The sequence below is a fragment of the Lampetra planeri genome, chromosome 32 (genome assembly GCF_965212315.1).
Source record: "Lampetra planeri chromosome 32, kcLamPlan1.2.h2, whole genome shotgun sequence".
Classification (NCBI taxonomy): Eukaryota; Metazoa; Chordata; class Hyperoartia; order Petromyzontiformes; family Petromyzontidae; genus Lampetra; species Lampetra planeri.
In genome coordinates, this window is record NC_136138.1 from 1,818,772 (window position 1) to 1,842,009 (window position 23,238).

A 23,238-nucleotide genomic window follows, 5' to 3' on the forward strand; every position below is an offset into this window, starting at 1 on the left:
TCACCCCATCGCGTGCGTTCTGGCGGCCGTCTGGAACGCTCTTCCTCCCGATATTAGGACGCCGCTGGGAGCTATGCACTTTTACTGGTAGGAACGAAGTGGACCAGACCACCAATAGATTATATCGTCCGACCGTTTGTCCGTCCGTCCGCGTCCGTTTGTCCGTCCGTCCGTCCGACAAGATGGCCGCCCGCTCCCCCTGCGCGTGTGTGTGTGTGTGCGTGTGTGTTTGCGTGCGTGCGTGTGTGTGCGTGTGTATGCGCGTGTGTGTGCGTGTGTGTGCGTGTCTGTGTGTGCGTGCGTGTGTGTATATGTGTGACTGTGTGCGTGTGTGTGCGTGCGTGTGTGCGTGTCCGGCCCACTCGAGCGGCGTGATGAATGGGCGCTATTGGGCTTCGGATCGTTATTCACGGCGAACTGGAAGCGTAGCAACACAACTTCATTACGTGTGCGTGTGCGTGCGTGCATGTATGTGTGTGTGCGTGCGGTGTGTGTGCGTGTGTGTGTGCGTGTGTACGTTTATGCGCGTGTGTGCGCGTGTGCGTGTGTATGCGGTCGATATCCCTGTACCGGTATTAGTATTATTCCTACCAGCCCACCCCGCAGGGTCCTGTTAAATCATCTCGATTGAAAACTCATTTCTTTAGAACTGCTTTTTAGTTTGTTGTGCTTCCCTCGCAACTCCGATTTAAAAGTGCCATAGCTCCAGTGGCTTCCTCCTCCTCTGCCCTGGCTCGTCGCTCCGATTAGCGCGGTTAGCTATGCACGATGAGAAAGAAGTTCAATGTACATGCAACAGGGAAAGCCATCTCTCATAGCAAACCAGCCAGGCCATGAAAACATGCTAAATCCACGTGTGTGTGTGCGCATATTTAGATTTGGCGGCAGAGAGAAATTAAAACCGTGACGACCACGCTTTTTATTTCTTCACTCTCACGGAGAGCGAAGGAGAGAGAGAGAGAGAATCATTCTGAGCCACAGGAAACCACAGGCGAGCGGGCAAGGCAGCCAGAACCGGCGCCACCTATTGCCCAAGTTCTGTGGTCCTACAATGGGATGGTGAGTCAACTCCACATCGCTGGAGTTTTTACGCACTCATTAATGTTTTTGCACAGCCCATCAGATTATATACATAATCACGGATTTCCATATCCCATTAGACGGCGCAGAGTAACGATGTAGCCTTTCGCTTGTGTAGCCCGTCAACATTTCGCGAAGCGGTGGCCGTCTCTTATACTACTGGGTTACAGTGAGGGAGTGCAATTGCCCTGCACATTCCCATCGGCCGTGACGGTGTCAGTGAGGCAACGTTAGTCAGAGACACGCAGTGAGTTACGGCCGCCCGTTCCTCCCAGCGATGCTGTGACTTGTCATCGTTCGGAGTTGTGACTGAGTTAAGGAACAGCTTCCTCTATGCTTTTATCGTTTCCATCATGTCTATTTTCATCTCAGCTGTGCAAGTTTCTTTCACCGAATTAGCCTAAATGTATGCGTGTTGAACTTCTTTCACACCGTACGTCGCCAACCGTGCTAATTGGAGGTGCGAGGGAATGACAACAAACTAACGCACAAAAAACTGTTCTCGAGATATTCGTTTTCTATCTCGATGATTTAAAGTGCATAGCTACAGTGGCTTCCTAATAGTAACATTAGCATTGTCATCTGTCACCTCATCATCCTCCTGAATGTTCACAACCAAACTTCCCTTGGCCCTAGGGGGCCACGTGTGGCCTCTGGGCGCGTGAACTTGTAGTGTTGACCCAATTGACCGACATTGGCACAAACCCCAACATTCGCACAATCTCGTTTTAAAACTTTCGTGACGGCAGGGATTCATCTTCTTGGTTCTTTCGGTAAAGTTACGTAGAAGGGAAATAATAAAATAATAAAAATAAAACATTTAATTATCACGTTTCGGCCACAACGCAAGCAGCCGGACGCTGTCTTTCCGACAGACCTGTTCTTCACCTGAGGACGGCTGCTTGCGTTATGGCCGAAACGTCGTGAGAATGTTATTATGTTTTATTTTTATTATTTTATTATTTCCCTTCTACGTGACTTTACCGAAAGAACCAAGAAGATTCGCACAATCCACAAAATCCACAAAAACCTCAACATTCACACAAACCTCAACATTCGCACAATCCCCAACATTCGTAAAAAAACCCTCTTTGGCACCCACGCACTCTCAGCCGCTTGTAGCCATCGGAGGCCTTAACTCGGGGCCCCAACTGGGTCACGATTACACCGCTGGAGAAGGCCGAGAGAAGGAACGATCGGCGCGCGGCACAACCCGGAAAAATAAAACCACGCTCGGGGAGGATCGCGCGAGAGGCCGTGACAACGCCCGCGGATGAACAGGGCTCACGGGCCGGCCGATCTGTTTGTCGGCTCCGATAGCAGCGGCAAAAAGCGGTCATTTTGCAGGGGGGGGGGGGGGCGACGATGCCGCTGGAGGGACGGCGCGTTTGGGGTGACGCTGCGCAAGATACATCAATTGATGAACAAACGTTCGCACGCAATGAACGTGACTTGGAAAATAAGTCACGCGATAAATATCGCGTCTGTCGTGATCGTAGGGCGCTGTTGTTGCCCATCAGTCGCCAGCGTTCCCCAATATAGAATTCGGTGGCTCACGTGATGCCATTGATGAACATTCCACATTCCTCTGGCAGAACCCAGTTCGTTTTTTTACCACTCTTCTGGAAGTGTCTTCTTCCAAATGTGTTGTTTACCATGAAATAAATAATATAAAATTAACAAGGCTGATTGGATCTCTATGTACATCCCAAAGAATATTTTAATGACTAGAGGAAAAGGGTGGTTATAATTATAGTTATGTTCACACGCGTGTAAAATTATAACATACGAACACAGGCACATTTAATTTGCAATTTAATATATTCAAATCCCACAGTGGATTGACAAAGGGCTGTTAATCATGCTTACCGTTCATGTAAATAATACTCCACACCCTTAAACAAATGAAGAGGCTTACACACGGTTGAAGGGAAGTCATCCTGCCCTATATCACAGGAACACACTTTTATTTGTATTCATCTCAACACGACAATCTCAACAAGGGATGGGCAACCGGCTCCTCTGGAGGTGCATGCGGTGCAGGATCTTTAAGGCGTTAATGACTGTAGTTCGAGAAAATGTCTCTTCTTGTTATTTTGGTTGCCGACCCCTGATCATGGAAGTCCAGTTTACCATGGAAGCCTAGTTTACCATGGAAGTCCAGTTTACCATGGAAGTCCAGTTTACCATGGAAATCCAGTTTACCATGGGCAGGGGTCGGCATGCGGCTCATTAGGACCGTTTCGTGACGTCAAACGTTAAGGACCTCCACTGTCTCGTATTCACCACTGTCTCGCCCCTCCTGACATTTTGCGTTTCTACCGAATTCGAAACCAACGGCTCCTCTTGTTGTTTTGGTTGCCGACCCCCAGATCTAAACGGATAACCCCCACCCCCACCACCCCCACCACCACCTCGCCGCCTCGAGTTCGTTCCACGTTCAGGGCGATCTACTTGAGTCACGCGTCTGAGAGCCGAGGCTTGAGGACCCCCGGGGCTAATGGTGTTTGGCAGCGAGCGGTCGTTGCAGACGAACGCCGCTGACGGCACGCGGCCGCGGGGCGACGTGAACGGCGAGGGCCACAGATCCGGGATGGCAAAGGACGGCAGGGCATGGTAGGGCGGGAGGTTCGGTGGCAGTATTTGTCGTCGCCCTTGCCAACCGAGAGCCTGAAGGAAGAGTCTCGGGTCGGCGAAGGCGTCGAGAGGCGGGGAAGGGGAGCGGTGAGCGGTGGGCAGGCGGGCGGCAGAACAGGCGGGGAGCCCTGGACAGTCCAGGTGATGGGGGGTTGAGCCGAGGAGACTACAAACGCCTTTTGCACCTCGCAAGTCCCAAAGTGCCCCTTGCACAGATTTACAGCGCAACGTGGACCCAGGTTATTTACTCCATGATGGAGGTTTTTGGGTTAGATCGCCACCACCCGCCGCAGACAATTGGTAAGATTTGTCACGTGAACAAAGCGTGCCAATTCGTAACCAGCTCAGCACACCGGTGTGTTGGAGAGTAAACCCGGAGCATTTACTTTTCGTCTACGAGGTTTCGCCAGTAATTAAAACCAGCATCATCAGGCGGACAGTCACAGTTGTGGAGAAATCCTCCTGCTTCGATCTTAAATAACGACACATTTATATGTACGCGATCTAACCCAAAAACCTCTATTATGGATAATATTGGTCGCGAAAGTCCACGTGTTGAACCGATGTATTTATGTTTTGGTGATTTGCCTTACCTTTCAGATGCTTTGCACTCCTATCGTGTCGTTGCACTGTTTGTTGTTGTCATGTTCTGACGCGCTCCTTATTTGGACATCTGTGAAAAAGAGCTTTACAGCTCATCGGATTCCTCCTGCAGTGTACATACTGATTCTGAGAGGCGTGTTACAACGAAGCAGACGTTATTGGGGGTTTTGTGAAACTAAGCCACCCCAGCGATGTCGGGAAAACTTAGATCCGTCCAAGTGTGTCCGAAATCATTGGATTTTTCCAGGATAACTAAAGATTCTGATGTGCCGTCTAAACGTGACCACTTGGCGAGACGTTGTACAGCCGTAGTGGACACGTTCACATTCACAATGGCGTGCTGGACTTACGCGTGCAGCAGAGATGACGAAACACCAGCAACAGTTGCCAACACGTGCGTTGGGTAGAAGACTGCATAACAACGTTTATATTTTATTTTAAAGTTCATATAGTTGCCCTATTTTGTAACAAACGGTGTCGTACTTCATAGGAAAGCTCACATCTACTTTCGACGTAAATGAAACAATTACATTTCCAGAGTGCATCAGAATTGATCGTAGGGTGACCCATGTATAGATACCTCAGTGGTTTCCAATGACTCGCTCTCTCACTCTCCTCTTATTAACGCGTGGATTGAACGATGTAAGAATAGATGGCTCCACGTCGTCCGAACGGGAGCAGTAAAATATCTCACAGTGTGCATCGCAGTATGGAGATTGGTGGTAGCCGCGCAGAGGCTTTGAAATAAAATGTTGTTGGCTGCGTCTGCCCAATTTGAATAATTTCATGGGGTAGCTATACATGGATCGCCTTTGCATTGTTGCATAATCTTAAGGTCACTCGGTAGGTTTGGCAGAAGGAGCAAATGGATTACCTTGAAGCTATAATTCAATAGTCATGTGGGGAAATGTTTGTAATGATTTAAACAAGCCAATGCGTATCCTGGTGTAATGGAACAAAATACGTGGATGCTCTTTATGCTTCAGAGCTGTGCAGCTGGATTTCAAGTAAAAACATTTTCCAATCGATCAGAAGGCGAGCTGTAGAAAAAAATATAGCAGTTACCGTAAACTAACGTTACAATGATTCAATGGTTAGTCATTGTGCACCGACATGATTTGACTGAAAGTCACATTTACATTGGGAATGTATCACAGTGCTCCACGTGCAGCACACGTGGTGATTAGAGACGGGTCTAAGTTCACCCAATATCGCTGGTTTGGCTTCGTCGCACGGAACTTTAATAACGTCTGCTTCGTCGCATTACGCCTCTCAGAATCTATACTGCGGGAGGAATCCGATGAGCTATGAAGCTCTTTTTCACAGACGGCCAGTAGGGGCGGGTCACAAAGTTACAACAACAACGAACGCGATTGGAGTGTAAAGTATAGCAAAGGTAAACTAATTACGAAGAAATGAAAAAAAGCTCTTTTAATTTTACCAGGCAAGGCCCACTGAGCGATTCGCTTCTTATTCTTGGTTCTTTCGGTAAAGTCACGTAGAAGGGAAATAATAAAATAATAAAAATAAAACAGAATAAAATAAAATTCTCACGACGTTTCGGCCACAACGCAAGCAGCCGTCCTCAGGTGAAGAAACAGAGCTGTCGGAAAGACAGCTGTCACCTGAGGACGACTGCTTTCGTTGTGGCCGAAACGTGACTTTACCGAAATAACTAATAATATGAATCCCTGCAGTCATGAAAGCTTTAAATCTAAATCGAAATTTATTTAGAAGCGACCTGTCAATCACAAATGACAGCTCAACGAAGTGGCCCCGTATCGCGTGGCAATGTATAGCGGCAAATCGCCCTGACATGCACATTTCTAAACACGGACACAACACACCGTAAAAAAACACAAACAAGCCGATGTCAGTGTCAGCGACTGGCTAATCGGTTCAGCGTCAACTTCGCCGGAGCTTTAGCCAGTTGCGCTCGTCCGCTCGTTGCTGTGGGTCAGTCGCCAAGTGCGCTCCTATGTGGCATGTGTCATGGGCGGAAATGAGCCAGTTTTAAATGAATTGGCATCAGCACCTTTTTGTCGTGTGCGTGTGTATTGGATGTATGAAGCCAAGTCTGCATCCAGCGTGACACGCACGCAATGCACACGTCGTGCGGAGAGAAAACGGACGACCGTTTAACAACGCAACTCATTTATATAAAAAAAACAATGCTGCCCCAACAGGGACAAAATTATAGGTGACGTTCACGTGAAATGGCCCTTCTTCACAGCCGAGATACATATAACATGCGTACACGTGTGAAGAAGGGGAAAAAACTTCGTACGACTTCGTGTGACTTGCAAGCGGCGTTTGTTTTACTTTCTGAGACGTATTCATTGGGCGTATCGTTAATAATATTTAAGAGTTATTTCTGAGCCATTCTCTGTTCACTGATGGATGAATGGCTCGCCATTGTTTTTGTTTTCTTGTGCAGGTGCAATCATCATCATCAGCAGCAGCAATCATTCCACACCCACGAATGGATGAAGATTTCACCATGAAACTCTGCACTTGAGGCTGATTGGGGTGCAGTGGTGGTGAGATGTTATCTCCCCCGCCCGCTACGTAGGAGGATGCGGTTTCGATCCCGACCCTGACGATGCCCTTTTGAATATTTTGGAGTCGGCGCGTTTTCTCTCGCCATGATCGCGTCGATTGTGCCCTCCACATTTAAAAAGACGCATTTAGATTATTTGGATATCACTATAAACTCTAGCGTGTGATGATGATGCTATCAGCCACTTCGATAATGAGCTATCGTGTGGCCAGGTGGCCTCTGAAAGCAGGCAAATCGCTGTGTTCTGGAACCAGTCTAATAAATAAAATTGCGATAATAGTTATTGTACATCGGTAATATTTTCACCCCATCTGGTTAAAGTTTTCCCTCAGCTGGCTACAGCGTTACAGCACCTGCTTTTGTTACTGTAGTGCAAATGTGAATGCTGTAATGACTCATTGCAGAATATCATAAGCTCGACACATTCACTGTGAACGCTGCCCTGAAAAACGTGTCGATATTTCTTTGCCCCCTGATGGGCATCGCTGATAAATAACCCACCGACCACACGCAGAAAATCGCCACGCAAATACAGCCCCCCCCCCGTAATATCTTAATAACTAAACAAACCAAAACAACTCAACACATCCCTCAAGATGAGTGTGGCCTTAAAAGGAGGGGGGAGGGGGGGGGGATAAGTGACGATTTGGGCAACAGTTTTCTTCATAAGGTTGAAGGGAAATGTGGCACACGTGCCTTGTGTGGCAGTGTTTAATTGACAAATGTGTTGATTTGTGTTGCTATTTGTGTTTGTGCACCACCGCCAACGCTATTTGGTATTTTGTGTTGTTCTTTTGAATTCCACAACAGCGTTATTCTTAACGAGCAAAAAAAAACTCGATACGGTACAAAAACAACAAAACTGACAAAAGCGATAGCTACAAAAACTTGCAGCAGCAGTGTAAAAGCAAAATGAGGACTACTTTAAGTGGAAAACCAGCTTAGCAGCGGCTCGGAGTAACGGTGTGGGTTGCGTTACAGTTGGATGGACTAAAATAATCGGGAACACCTGAATACGAGGGAGTCCCCCAAAGTGCATGTCTCTCTCTCTCTCTTGCTCCCCGTGGTCGCGTGGATTTTTGTTCACGTCTCTCCGGTTTTTTCCCCCCCGACACATTTAAAATGAGCATCACGCTTTGAGGAGTACACGGCTTGTTGCTATACATCTTACACGCGATAAGCCACTTCGTTGAGCTCTCATTTGCGGTTTGCCAGGTCGCTTCTGAAAAAGGGCGGTAAAAATAACAACAAAAACACAGTTTAAGTTGTTTTAAAAAGCATCCTCTACGCAGCGGGATCCGAATGTAACCATTCCCAAACGCTTCGCCAATTCTTCCGCTCGTGCCGTTCCAATCGAGCGGCTTGCTGAGCTATGATTTTAAGCAAAAAGACGCATTGAAACTTTGAGATGAATGTGGCAAAATCATGTTTCCACAACAGGATATTTTACATTTAAATTGTTGATGCTTTGACAAAAACAAATACTTCGCATGACGCAGTATAAATTGAACTTCGTTCGCACCGTACGGAGCCAACCGCGCTCATCGGAGGTGCGGGGGAAGGACACCAAACTAAACACAAAAATAAGTTCTAAAGAATTGAAATTTCTATTATATAAGTGAGATTGTATTCAATTAAGATGCACCGTACTCATTGTATTCCGCTGTTGTGGAGTAACGAGGGATTATATATTCGACTCGTTTTCGCTTCACCACCACCGTTCCCCGCACGCCGTTCATAATCATTGCTTTCACATGAAGACGGACGCCTGGTCCATCTATTCGGTATTACGGTGGGAGAAAGAAAATGCAGCAGTTACTATCAACACGTGCGGCAAACGATCATAAAATGCGCAACATTTATAATGCGCTGAATGGAAACCAACATTGTCTGGAAATGATGGCTATGAACGTGGCGAAAAGCAACACTGTTCAGGTAAGAACCCCGAGTTGTAAATATCTGTCCGGCATATTCCACTCTCAAAGATTACGTCTGCAATTAAACATCCATCGGCTGTGTGACGACATATCCAGACACCCGATGCAATATTTCTCTACTCGGCAAGGACACCCACATAATAATTTAATATCAGCCTGAGACATGTTTATAGAGCTATTGCAATTATATTTTGACAATTTATTTTTTGTTGGGAATTAAGGAAAATGTTAACTCTTCTTAAAGTTTTAAAATTTAAAGCTTTTGGGGGCTATAACACAAAAAACAATAACTCTCCCGTGGCAGATCACAAGTTGCCCATCGTGACTACAGCAGACAATCTATTCCGAACATTCTAGACGACCTCCGTTATCATTGAACCTGCATGCTGTGTTGTTTTCGCTCGGTTAAACAAAAATAATTTTAAACCAGCAATAAGCCAAGATCATTCCACTGCGAGTCGGAGGGCTCCCCAAGCCGTCGCCACCTGCCGTGATCCCGATTTGCAAGATACACCGAGCAACTCTGCGCGCCAGAGGCGATTTCATCGTTCCATCTCCTCCCACGGAAGTTAATTCTTGGCCACATTCTCTCCTTCGGCTGCGACTCGGCCACTCTCCACACCACCGGCCCCGTCATCCCCTTTGGAAACCAATGGACCGCCTGACAACAATTAACTTCTGTAACGCTTTACAAAGCACGACAAATGTTCCCGCTTGGATGCACCTGTTTATAGGTCTGTGTTGTGATGTGCGATGCTTGCGATGCTCCACTTCACACGCTGCCCTATTGACAATGGCAGCCACTCTCGTCTGACAACCAACCCCAAGTCAAACACCGACAACTGCCAAATGCTAAAATACTTCTAAATGAATGTTCGGATGTACAGTAGAACCTCGGAGATCGAACGCACGAGAACTCGAACAAATCGGTGTTCGAACGATATTTCCGAACATTTTTTGCCCTGGAAACCCGAAAGAAATTCGGAGGTCGAACGGGCAAACGCGACTTGAACCTGTACGGCTGAGACGCGTATGGCCAGCGTGCATGGCACTTGCCCAAAGGTTTTACTACTTCCTCCTCCTCACCACCTTCCACTCAAGCCATCAACTCTCCTCACTAAAGGTAAAGTTAAGTTCAATGTTAATAATTTCATTTATTCCATATATTTATTCCATTTATTTATTGTTTCTTATTTTTTAATGATTTTATGCATGTAATTACTGTAAACTTTGTGTAAACATGCTTTGAGAGATTTCTTGTGTCTGGAACCAATTAATGTCATTTACATGAATTCTTATGTGGAAAATTAATTCGGTGTTCGAACAAATCGGGTGTTCTAATGGCCTTCTGGAACGAATTAAGTTCGATCTCCGGGGTACCACTGTATGTTGAACTTTTGCGCCATACGTAGCCAACTGTGGCAATCGGAGGTGCGGGGGAAGGACAACAAACTAAACACTAAAATCAGATCGAAACAAATTAGTTTTCAATTTATATTTAAAAGTGCAGAGCTGTCATATTGGAAGAGCGTTCCAGACGGCCACAGAAGCGTACGTGAAAATGTACCCGCTTGGATGTAACAGTTCATATTTTTTAAATAAAACATTGTCACAGCAGAATCTTGTGCCGGATCATGAATGTATTGAAGACCTGATGAGACGGAGGTCAAAATAGTGCAGTGTTTTCGTGCGAAACGGACGCTGCGGGATACTAGTCTTGAAAGCCAACAATAGGCGGATTAATTAAAACGCTTTTTAAAAATTATACGTGCAAATAGAAGAGTTGCGCGTGTGTATAGATATGGTTCGATGCGATTGGTGTGAATTTTCTCTCTGGGTCGCTCAAGTGTGGCGTGCCGTTTCCATTACTGGGAGGTTGTTAATATGCACTTTAAAACTGCATAATTGAGTACGGCCATGAGCTGTTTTTCAATGGTCACTACTGCACAACATAAATACAATACGTACGGCACTTTTTGGGGGGGGGAGGGGACGTCACTAGCAATCCGTTAGCATCTCTTTAATAGCGATTTCTTTATTTTTAAAACGTCATTGTCAATTACCAGCAATGTTACATGCCATGCGCTATAATAGACTCGCGGTGTGGGGGGGGGGGAAATCGCATCCAGCAGTGGATTGCCAGGGTCGAGAGACGTGCACGTTCAAACCCGCCAGCCAGCTCGATTTAAGACGTGAACGGCACATGTGCAACGCCAAAACTGGCGAGAACATTCCAAATGCCCCCCCCCCCCCCCTTAAAATTTATACAACTAAAAAAATACTTAATATAAACTTTCGATGAGAAAATACGGAACATTAAAACGTACGAAGGCGAAATGCCACGACACCACGGAAGGTTATGACTTGCCAAAATTTCAACCAATTGACGTAGGCACTGCACAAACATTACAGAATTTGCCAACACTCAAGTTGGGACCAAAGCAACGAGTCTGCTCGGTAAGCTTAATTAAAGAAGCAAAGTAACGGAGTCTCGAGTGTGGGCGTCGAAAAATGTTTCCAGTGTTGTTTCGAGATATTTGTCCTTCCGTGTGGCCCCACCGACGCGTTCCTGCTCTAAAAAAAACACACTTCCTGTGGAAAGGTCATCTGCCACGTACGCCCACACGAGGGCCAGCTTCCTTCAAACCATCGCAACCAAATCTACTCCAGCACGTGACGCGCGACCATTTGGCAAGTGCCCTGCAACGATGTTAGTAAGCACTCGGGAGCATCCAAAAGCAGAACAGCGCGACAATCACGTGCCCACTGCAGGCTTCGTCTGCACACTGCTGCTGCTGCAAGCAAGTTGTTCGTACGTTGGGGAATTTGCTTGTTGTGGTCGCGTGGAATTTGCTTTCCTCCAGGTTCTCCGGTTTTTCCCTCGTCATTTAGAAACACGTGTATCAGAGTATTCGGCTGCTATGAATTTCAACACAAACCACGTGGTTGAGCTATAATTTGTGTACAGGTCGCTTCCGAAAAAGAGCTACATAGTAGCTGTGGGCCTTACACCTGGTAAGATAAAACAATTGTAAAAAAGTAAAATATAATTCTAGATTTGAAGCTTTTGTGACTGCAAGGATTCATACTCTTAGGTTTTTCGGTAAAAAATAAAAACATAATTGAAATAATAATAGAAATAAAATAATAAATCACGACGTTTCGGAGGCAACACAAGTCTCCGTCATCAGGTGGGACCGTCACAGCTAGATTTACCGTCTCAAGTGAGGCAAAATTCCAAGAGTCAAGCTCTTAAAAAACAAATATACACAACTGTGGATTTATTTTTCAAACATTGAAATTTATTCAAAACAAAACATTTTTGTTAACAGGACTAAAAAAGAACATGTAAAAAGTTGTATTGGAGTTTCTAAGACATTATATTAGCACTCTGACAAAGAACTAGAGGAACATGATTAAAGATCAAAAGCATTTGTGGGTATTGTTTTAAATAAAAAAAAAATCTGACTACTAAGTTACAAACAGGTTAGCCTGACATGCTACGCACGCAGCACATCTTGGTAAACACACCAGTGTCACCTCAACTCAATAAACACATTTTTGTTTTCAAGACATCAGTTCAAAGCAGTGTCACATTGCCGGACCACCTTAAGTGCTGGCAAGCACGTGCACAATCGTCTATACGTTGAACAAAAACAGACTTGGACATAACTCGCAAAGGAAAATTACAGAAAATGCAAAGGAAAGAGAATGGTTAACCGGCATGAACACAATGGTAATTTACATATATACAACATTTAACAAATGCAACGTATATAAAATGTACACGGTACATTTTACAAGATGAAGAACAGATGCATAAACTATAATTGACGAAAAAATATGGTACATTTTCAACCAAGGTTTTATTGGAGGAAAATAATTATGCGAACACCACAATGTGTAACTTTATTTAAACAGGTAACGAAACATTGCTCGCATCAGCCGATTACCTGAATTGTTTTAGATTTCATTATATTAATTTATATACCACCCATGAGTCAAATTATGAAAAAGAATGACACTTGCCCAGGGGCATCATTCAATATCGACATTTTCAAAAGCAGTCTGTACGCTTTGTCCAAGTTCCCCCAACCTTTCACGCCCCCGCAAAAGCAAATTCGAAATGCCGATTCAGAAACTTACGTTGGCATTTGGTGTTTTTTTTCCCTTCAAGTTATTTTTACAACATGCACACAAGGTTTCGTTCTGCGCCCCTCACATACGCTGTTGCACGGCGTCTTGATAAACGTCGTTAAGTGTTGGAATTCAATCTTATTGATCTCTAGCATCCCGTCGTGAATGCTCCCTGGCGATAAATACCACACAGGAGAAACGGAGCAAACATTCAGGCCCTTGGCAACGGCTCCAGGCGCCCGTACGTCGACTACTCCATCTCGTTGAAGCGCGCCATCATGGCCCTGCGCACTTGATCCTTGTAAGTGTCCGCTGCAGTGGCGCCGTAGGTGGCGCCCCTCGCCCCGAGTCCAGCGCCCTGCGTTCTTTTCTTGGCCTGCGGTGGAACAAGGGCGGAGGGCACGCGTCAATTTAACACGAAGGCTTTCACGAGCAAAATCATCCAGATTCTTTTGAGTTAGATCGCGTAAATATAAACCCGCCATCACCCGACACAGCCCGTTAGTGAGGTTTTTCACGAAAAGAAAACGACAATTCGTTACTCGTAATTACTGGCGAAACGTCACAGTACTCGATATTTTAATGTTGTAATGGGTTTACTCTCCCAACACAGCGGTGTGCTGTACTTGTAACGAATTATGGGAACACGTCAAGCTCGCAAATGGCACAGGCTGTCCCGCCACCCCGCCAACCGCCCGTCAGACATTTTAAAGCAGTCGCGTTCACATTCAAGCACGGTGATGCCCGAGCGTGCTTGGCGTTAGGACGCGAGCATTCCGGCGAATCATCATGGGGTCCTTTGGCGATACTAAATGTAACTAAACTGGAAAGTGTAATCAGGGGTGGCTGAGACATATGTAAATAAAATATAGCAGTGGTAATTTGAATTTTGATAAATGGGGTGAAAACCCTAACATTTTCTAATGCTATAACACTTATATTCTGTATTAACATCACATTCATGTGTATCGCCAACACATGCATACGCCTTTTTTTCTGAATAAACTAGAATTAGTACTGTTACCGACAATGGAGAGTATATCAGTGGCAGAATATTTTTGCAATACGAATAAAGCACAGGCTGGTGGGACTTGGTATTGAAGCAAGGCTGTGGTGTGCATCAGAAGCAATATGGACGTTTGTTTCTCAGAGGCACTATATTGATTGATCAAACTAAAGCATACTGTGCTGTATAGCAGCTACATCATGGTGAAAGTAAGACCCAAGCACAAGGAACATTTGCTTTACCAGCTGATATAAAAATAAACTTTTATTTCTACCAGGTCAGGCCCACTGAGCTATACAGCTCTTTTTCAGAAGCGACCTGGCCACAAATGACAGCTCAACGAAGTGGCTTATCACGTGGACATTTATTGCAGCCGAATACCCTAAACGCGTGATGTCGATTCTAAATGTGGAGAGAAACACCAGAGGACCTGGGTAAAAATCCATGCGACCACGGGGAGAGAGACACGCAAACTCCAAATATACAGCAGGCGTCAGGCTCGGGATCGAACCCACGACCTCCAGTATACCAGGCGAGGTAGTTAACATCTCACCACCTTGGTGCTCTGTATATTTGGATATTACTCATGGGAGATGACAACGGTGATCTGTGTGAACAAGTGCCTGCGGTGACCCGAGTCAACAATTATGTTTAACGTCGTGTTTAATTGTATTATTTTTTTTCACAAATTCCAAATTAAATGTTACGGAATTTTGTTTGAACAAAAATGTTGTAAATACATGTTCTCTCTTGTAGTCATTACTGTGGCAATTTTGTATGAACAGTACGAGTATGTCGGAATGCACTGACTATTACTGCATAGACAATTGCATGGTTGCATTGCAAAACTGGCAAACTTTGTGTGAATCCCATTTCTACCAGTGCTTAACTGAAAGGAACTTTTAAAATTAAGCATATATTAACTATTGCAATGTTTTTGTCGATTGGCTAACATAAAAAGTCATTGTTATTCACACCAATGTTGTTTTGCTTTTGCTAATTTCCTAATACAAGGGGAATAATTCTCAGTTTCATAATAAGTGTAAAAAATATATATTTCTTAAGTGCCGTTTATATAACTTCCAACCCTGAACGTCCACGTTGCTAATGTTAAAATAAGCATGCCAAGGGTAATTGTTTACAAACGAGAAGGTAAAAACAACGCCTTAACGGGTACACATCAGGCTTGCGGTTGACAATTTAATTTCAGCGGGGTACGATTGCAACTTAATTTCAAAGTGCAGTCACTGATACGGCTCAAACGTTACCAGCACGTACGGACGCCTTCTCCCACGACTGCCAACGCAAATACAACCACAATGACCTTTTTTTCTTGAAAACACATTTGATATAACGCGGTTTTAAACATACGGAATAAACAAATCTAATGCACAATGCTAACAAAGCACTATGGACTCTGTATGCTACGGTTTTCACAAATAATTATACAAATAAAGACTTCTTGATTCTATTTAATAGCTAAAATTTAAGTAATTATATTTTAATGGGCATACCACATCTGTGCTTCAGACATTTTATAACAATGAATGGCTTAAAGTTTCTAACTTGTTCATTTTGCAAGTTATTACAATATATTAGCTTAATGTATGACGGTTCAAGGTTTTTGAACGCAAGTTAACTATGCACATTTAGAAACATGCGTTTAGAGTATTTGGCTGCTGTACATTTCCACGCGATACATTTATTTGAGCTATCATTTATGGCTAGGTTGCTTTTGAAAGAGCTCGATAGCTTAATGGGCATTACCTAGTAAAATACATATTTGTTTTAGTTTTTTTTCAGATTGCTGACTACAGGGCAATGTAAGGCCCCGTGAAATTTCTCACTTTTCTACATCTGGACAAACCACACAGGCATCAGGCACGCACACAGGCACATAGCACCACAAGTCCACGCGCGCGTGCGGGCGCATCTCGTGCGATCACATTTACACACCCACACACCAACCTCCACGGACGCTGTGAACACACAATCTTGTTTACAACAGCAGCTGCTGCACAATTCTCAAGGGCATTCAAGTGAAAGAGAGCGCGTCGGCTCTGCCGGTATAAGACTGCCTCGGCCTAGGATACATGTCACCTCGCCTGGTGAAATAATTAATCGGCAATTTTTCATCTGGCTGGAGTGCTTGGCAGTCAGCAAGGTCACCCCCAGTCAGTTTGTATTCCCACAGAAAGTGCATTGCCGGAAAGGAGTTTAACTAAATAGTAGACTGCTACCAAATGGACAAAAGCCACTTTTGAGGTCCATCGCAGCACGTACTTCAAAACAAAGATAAAAAAAATTGTATTCCTTGCAAATAAAAATAAATGGGATCTCACCAATTAAAAATGGACCACGATTGTGAAAAGCCAGTCAAATAATTTACAAATGCCTCAAAATAAACACGTTTGCATTCTTATCCAGCCGTTGAGGGCAAAATATGTACCATTTGGTGCACTTGGTATCAACTCCATCTAGGAAATGTTTGGGCGTGAGTGGTCCGGCGATCTTGGCCAGTGGTTTTTAACCTCAATCCCTGCGAGCCACCCACGACTTAACTTTCCATATCTGCAAATCCTCAATATATTCGAGCATAGTTGTGCATCAGCTGATACACAAACCGGGTAATGACATTGGATTCAAATGTAAATTGCTATTCCACATAACAGCTATTAAAAGTGAAATTCTGCTTTTGGAGTAATAATACCAAGCTGTGCAGTGGGTGCTCTGGGTAAAGAGGCACACAGCTTTCGATTATATTCCCATTTTTACAGACCTTAAAAGCCTTCACAGCTTGCCAACTTAAGCGTATAAAGAGCAGTCGCGCCAACTAAACGAACATCTAGATTACAAACATCCCACAGGAAGTTGAGATAAGACCCAGCCATGCAGTATGCAGCAAGCCCGAGCAGTAACGTTACCTTTAAAATTATGTACAGGGGATCACAATTCATCTAGAATTTTAGGACAAAATTAGTTATGTATTTTTTTTGAGTGGGATACAATTATGTCACAAGCCGGCACCCCTTACATTTCCAGGCGATGTTCTGTAACCGGGTCTCCTGAATTAATAATTCAATTTATAACGCACGCAAATTTGCGGACGTAAAGGCCGAAACTCATAGGCGCGGAGCCAAGCTCAGTCACTCGAAAGCGCGTGGTTGTAGAGGTGAGTTTTTAAGCGTCTCTTGAAGGAGACGATTGAGGTGATGCTGCGAATGTGCAGAGGGATGATGGCGTTCCAGATTGTTGGGGCAGCCACCGAGAAGCGGCGCATAGACGTGACCCATCCCGGATCTTGGTATCAAGAGGTCATGAGTCGCACTGCCGTGTGCTGTGCTGCAAGTCGTCAATAATGAAGAGAGGTTACGGCAGAGGCAGGCGATCTGTATGTGACCCTGCTGGCAAAGGGTAGCCAGCAGAGGGCACGGAGACAGGCAAGTGAGTAGAGATGGGGATGAGTGCGGCCAATGACGACGCGTGGCAGGTTGTTTTGTAGTCTTTGAAGTTTTTTTAGGTTGCCAGAGGAGGACCGGACTAGGACGGAGTTGCAATAGTCGAGGCGGGACTCAACTATGCAACATGCCAATGTGTTGGCAGTTTCAGTGGAGCTGAGAGGACGTAGGTGTCTGAGAGCCTTCAGGTAAGAGTTACATGAACTGATGATGATTGGTTTGACGGTCGAAGGATAAAGTTGATTCTAGGATGACACCGAGGTAGCTGAAGTGATCGGTGAACCTGATGTGGTGACCAAAAAATTGTTAAAATAAAGCAAACGTGTCAATAATTATGCCCAGTTGGGAGTCTGGCTAGGCAGCTCAGCAAGCGGCTGACATTCGAGGGTGGCCAATTCAAATCTTGGTTGGGGGTTGACTCAGCTCAAGCCTCTGGGGTCAATAAAATACATCCCATTTTGTGGGGAAATCAACAATGTGTTTTCTATACTCGCCTCCACCACGGGAAAGTGGAATTTCCACCACTAGGCTCAGGAATTTATGAACAGTAGATCACCACCTCGATGCGCATATGGGCAGGAAATCGCTCTCGACTTTGGACTGGTGTAGTAAGTGCAAGGTCCTTACCTCGACAGGAAGCGTGATGCCTTGATGCTTCTTGCCCAGACCGCTGCCCTCCGTCCAGCCCATAGCCTGCAGCATCTTGCTGCCAATATTGTCACCACCGATGCCAGCTTTGGTTGGTTGTTCGTAGTCACTGCGGCCAAGTGAGAATTGGACCAATTACGTCAACATCGGCCTTGCAATGCTGACCAACGTTTAACTGAGTTATTTGAAAATTGTAAATGTGGCAAGAATGCTAGATGGGGGTTTAATGCATCAAGCATTGGTGGATGAAGTGGTGAACTGTTCACAAGAGATGTCCCCAACATGAGCACGGTTGGATAGGTACGGTGGAAAACAAATTCGACATACATACCATAGTAAATTTTTACCTTAAAACATGAATATGCGGTTGAATGCTTCCACAATGATTGTAGTCATTGTGTATTAGAAATATAACACATTCAGTTATTTGCTACTTCTACAACACAATGACAAATGAACACTGTACAGGCACAATGCTCTTTTACAGCACTTTGCCAATACCATTCTGCATGATGGTCTCCTTATGCAAGTTAGTCTGGTTTTTCATGAAAAATTATACATCGCATTATTTTGCCAGTGTTCTGAAACAACTAGAGACGACCCACATATACCCATAAATATGCAAGTATAAATATACACGTGCCAAGCTCCACACTGTTCACTTATATTGCTCTTTCCATGCTCACAAGGAAACAGCTACTCTGTTGCAATACCTTCCCCTCCTTACTGGCTTTGTTAGCGTTTAAGTTATATAAGCAACATCCAGTGCATGTGCCACCCAGCGATCACCATCGTTACTATAAGCGTGTAGTGAATACACAAGGGATCGAGTGAATTGAATTTGGAACGAGGGAACGTAATTGATCAAGCCAAATTTGTGCTGAAATACCCCCACCCCACTATCCGACATAGACAAGCAATGTGTCACACATTTAAGCGTTTAACTCAACTAATATTATTTGGGCTTACCGGCAAAATGAACAACAATTGTCAACTAACTTTGGCAATCAGATGCGACATTTCGCTTGAAACTATGCCACGCGTGTTCAGGACGAGACCTGAGAAGTCAGAGTGATTGTGTCACCCGACCCAACTTCTGAAGGAACGCCAGTGCGGACCACCGTTATGAGTGAATAGTCGTAGAATATTACAGCGGCACAAGACGTTGTTCTTACATCGTGGGCTCTGGGACCACTTTCTTCTTCTTTGGCTCAGGAGGTTCGGGAATCCCGTACTTTTCTCTCCTCTCAGCTGCACGGTCCCGGTATTTTGCCTTTAATTTAACAGGAAAAAAACCACAACGATTCAATCTCCGTCTTTGCATAGACACCGTCCATGTAGCTTTTGCTTACAGAAACGTCCAGCCTGTGCAGAGAACGGGTTTGACTTCTTACGTGAACAGGAATAGAACGGTCAACTGCCTATCGGGTAGGACTGCAGAGTATTTAGGAAGGAGCACAAAGGCATAACTGGTCGGTATGACACATCTACACAGTTCAGTGTTAACAGCATGAACATAACTATTGTGGAAATACTCTTGTTGCCTTTATTAGAATACACAGAGCCTAAATTAGGTTTCTACAATTTAATGCATTCCCTTTAAATAGCACACCGTGTTTAAAATTCACATCATGTATTTGATCAAGCACTGACTTTTGTTTAATAAAGTTGTGTTTATTCTTGGCTTGCAGTTACTACTCCCACATACTTATTTCCAATTGCAAAACTCATTCATGTAACATTAATGGAACAAATCTGGCGAGGTATGAAACATGTTGCTATTTAAAAAATTAATGGAATTACATTTTGTGAAGCATGAACATACTTTGCATTTCCTACAACTTTAGAATTCTCATATATGCCATCTGGTTTCATCTCAACTCATCCGTAGCCATATCTATCCCACTTCTAAATGGTCTCTACAAACGATCTTCTATCCTCACACAATCTCCCAATGCAACAAACCATCTAGCTCCTTCACAAGCGCTGATCTCATCGCTCCATCTCCGTGCTGCACGTCCTCTCGGATGGATTCTCTCATTTGGCTTTCGTTGGGATTATCCCCGTGCTAAAGGCTTACCTCGCGTTCCTTCTTTTCCATCTCTTCTATTTCAGCAGCAGTCATTTTTGATCGCCTGTGTTGTTCCAAGTTTTGCTGTAGGAGCCACCGAACAGATCACATGACAAGAGGACAGTAAGAATCATGCCCACAACGCTGTGCAGCAGAAACAGAAACTAGAATTGACTTTCAAATTGGAAGTGAATTAAATGAAAGGTCAACAGAGGCTGGGTAGAATTTCAGTCAGAATGATTTTTGTTGATCTGTAAAAAAATGGTGTGGCTCATTAAGCTGTAGTCACTGTCACACGCACACAAAATCACATTGGCAGTAACATTCATGTGGAATGATCCCAATGGGATTTTCAAAACATTATTCTACTCCCTCCGGCATCTCCGATTAGCCCGGTTGGGCTAGGCACGTTGCGCGAAAGAGGTTCAAACATACGTACACACAATACTATTTGTACGTAACCAAGTTTGGTGGGAAGGATACCGAGCGACGGCGGCCAAAAACCAGAGGGCACGGCACCACTGGGAAAGGAAGCGTTGCGTGCACGCAAGCAGGCGCCTGCGGGGCCGTCGTCACCTTGTGCAGGTCCGAGAGCTGCTGGTGGCGCAGCAGAGCCTCCTTGCTGGGGAACATGCGGCGGCATAGCAGGCAGGCCAGCTTCACCCAGTCCGTGAGCTTCTCCTCGCGCGCCTCGGCCGAGTTGTCCTCCTCGCTGTCGCTGCCACCACCGTAAGATGCCACGAGCGTTGCATCCGAATCCGCCTGTGGAGGAACAACGGCGGTGCCTTCAAAAAACAGGTGGGGCTGTAACAGGGAGGACAACGTCCTTCTCCAATGCCTCATGTCGATCCTGTGCTGCTCTAGGACAGGGGTCGGCAAACCAAAATAACAAGACCCAGTTTGTTTGGAAACGAGTAACGAACTCAATATTTCAAGATCCGAAATGCACGTTCATACAAGACGGTGGTCCTTAATAAATGAAGTCGGGAAATGGTCCTTAAAGAGCAACATGCGGCTGCGGAGCCTCAGGTTTGCTGGCCTCTGCTGCAGGAGTATAAAATGTGTATCACCAAACGTGTTTGCTCACACCATGGAGAGCCTCTTTAGAGACCATTTGGGCAACAACTTCCAAGCTGAAAGAGAAGGAGGTACCACCCACGCTTTAACGGACCACACATGACCACCAATCAACTGTTGGTGTTCCTCATTTATATTGCTGGATGGACGGAGGTGGGGGTATTGAGAAACATGCTCATTATTTCAACTGCCACGTCAGGAAACTGAATCGAACTGGTGACATCTGTATCGTTGTTCCCTGGGCTGTATGTAGAATGTATTTTGCACCGTACATAGCCAAGAGTGACAATCAGATGTGAGGGAGAAGGACAAACTAAATACAAAAAGCACTTATGAAGAAATTCGTTTTCAATTTAGATTTTAAAGTGTATAGCTCCAATGGTTTCCTCATATCGGAAGGTAGAGCGTTCTAAGACGATGACCACAGAAGCGCATTTGTAAGCGCGCACAATGCAGTGGCCATCTTTGTTCGATGGTTCGCCAAAAGCTGTTGCTGCAAGGACCACCGGAGTTTGCGCGATGGTTTATGCCCGTTGACAAGATCAGCAAGGTATTGTGGTTCATTTGTGGAAAGCACTTTTGTGTGCAATGACTGCAACCTTGCAATGTATTAGTTTGGCAACCGCAAGCCGATACAGCTCAGCAAGTCACGTGCCAAAGAATTTTGTACACGCTGCAGCTTGGTAATGTTTTTGCCATTACCCCATGGCAACAATTACCATCGCCAAAAATGTTGCTTTAGCCATGTACATAACTTTTACTTTCATTCCCTGCCTGTTCTCATCCCAAACCATATCATGCCAGCATCTTTAACATTTTCGTAATTCAAACACCCACGTTGGTATTTTGCAAAGGCGGCTTTAAAAAAAGTAGAGCAATTAAAAATTTGGATTTCCAGTCCATTAATTGCAACCCAAATCCAAGGTTTACATTGGTAAACATGGTTAAAAAAATACATTTATCGACAAAGCTCATTGCCTGATATCTAAATATTTTTTCTTTATTTCATTTGTGATGCACGACTGTTGCGCATTACATCAATTTATAAATTACTCAGCAGCATTTATATTCACGTGACGCAACTAGCAAAACACGCATGCTTTAATGTATACAAACTAGATTTTCCATTATTAAATGGAAGCCATGCAATGCATGAAACCCGAAAAAAATGGATTGTCACTTTCAAAATTATTCTTCCTGGTGTGAAAATATTTTGTTTTATGGAGAAAAATCCCTGAACTCAAAATGGTTCTTTATAGATATGAAACAATTTATGCCCAGCACTAGATTTCCCAGAATTTTATCCATTCCGCTAAACCACAAGTTACATTGGACCATACGAGCAGATCTTTGGGAGTCGGTACAACTGGTCAAGGCTCAGAAACGCAAACCAAAGCATTATTTAAAGAAGTGGTTTACAATGCACTGCTGTGATAAAATGCACAGCAGTTTTAAATGTTTTTAATAGAATACATTTTCCATAAAAGTTATCTTAGCAGAACTAATGTTTTCCTGTATTTATTTAAACAATAGTAATAATAACACCACAAATTTGTATAAAATTTTCTTCGCAGTGCTATCAATATTTAAAGGTTGCCTTTCTGTAATTATGTATGTAGAACTTCTTTCGCACCGTATGTAGCCAATCGCGCTAAACGGAGGTGTGGGGGGGGGGAAGGACAAGAAACTTCACATTTAGAGAAGAGTAATGTATAATGTACGCTTACCGGTTCTGTGTCTTCATCGTTTCTTTTCTCGATAATTTTTTGAAGCTGATTCAAAACAGCAAGCTGCCTGTCATTCTGTGTGGCCTGTAAACAGTTACCATCACACGGCACAAAGGTCACCTTCATGTTTAATTCCCATTGAAAAATGCAAACGCACACAACACCAAGCACACATTTGGCAGACTCCTGCCAACAGCGATTTCTTATCTCGCAGAACACTAGGCTCCAGGAGAATGGGAGTAAGGAAGGGAGCGATAAAAAGGAGGGATCTATGTAGTTCCAAACCTTAATAAGATC

The 23,238-nt window shown here is 44.5% G+C and overlaps 1 protein-coding gene across 2 annotated transcripts in view; it reads right to left on the minus strand.

Moving 5' to 3' along the window:
- Positions 1-12,097: 12,097 nt before the first annotated feature.
- The window catches only part of LOC144729279 (RNA-binding protein 10-like), a 31,298-nt gene continuing 20,157 nt past the window's right edge, over positions 12,098-23,238 (minus strand). For both annotated transcript variants that reach the window (XM_078609428.1, XM_078609427.1), the window contains exons 21-26: positions 22,942-23,025; positions 20,714-20,899; positions 20,147-20,221; positions 19,242-19,339; positions 18,046-18,175; positions 12,098-13,330 (exon numbers count right to left, since the gene is read on the minus strand). In XM_078609428.1, coding sequence (XP_078465554.1) covers positions 13,205-13,330; positions 18,046-18,175; positions 19,242-19,339; positions 20,147-20,221; positions 20,714-20,899; positions 22,942-23,025 — 699 coding nt within the window. In that variant the 3' untranslated portion in view covers positions 12,098-13,204. The remainder of the gene's footprint in view (positions 13,331-18,045; positions 18,176-19,241; positions 19,340-20,146; positions 20,222-20,713; positions 20,900-22,941; positions 23,026-23,238) is intronic.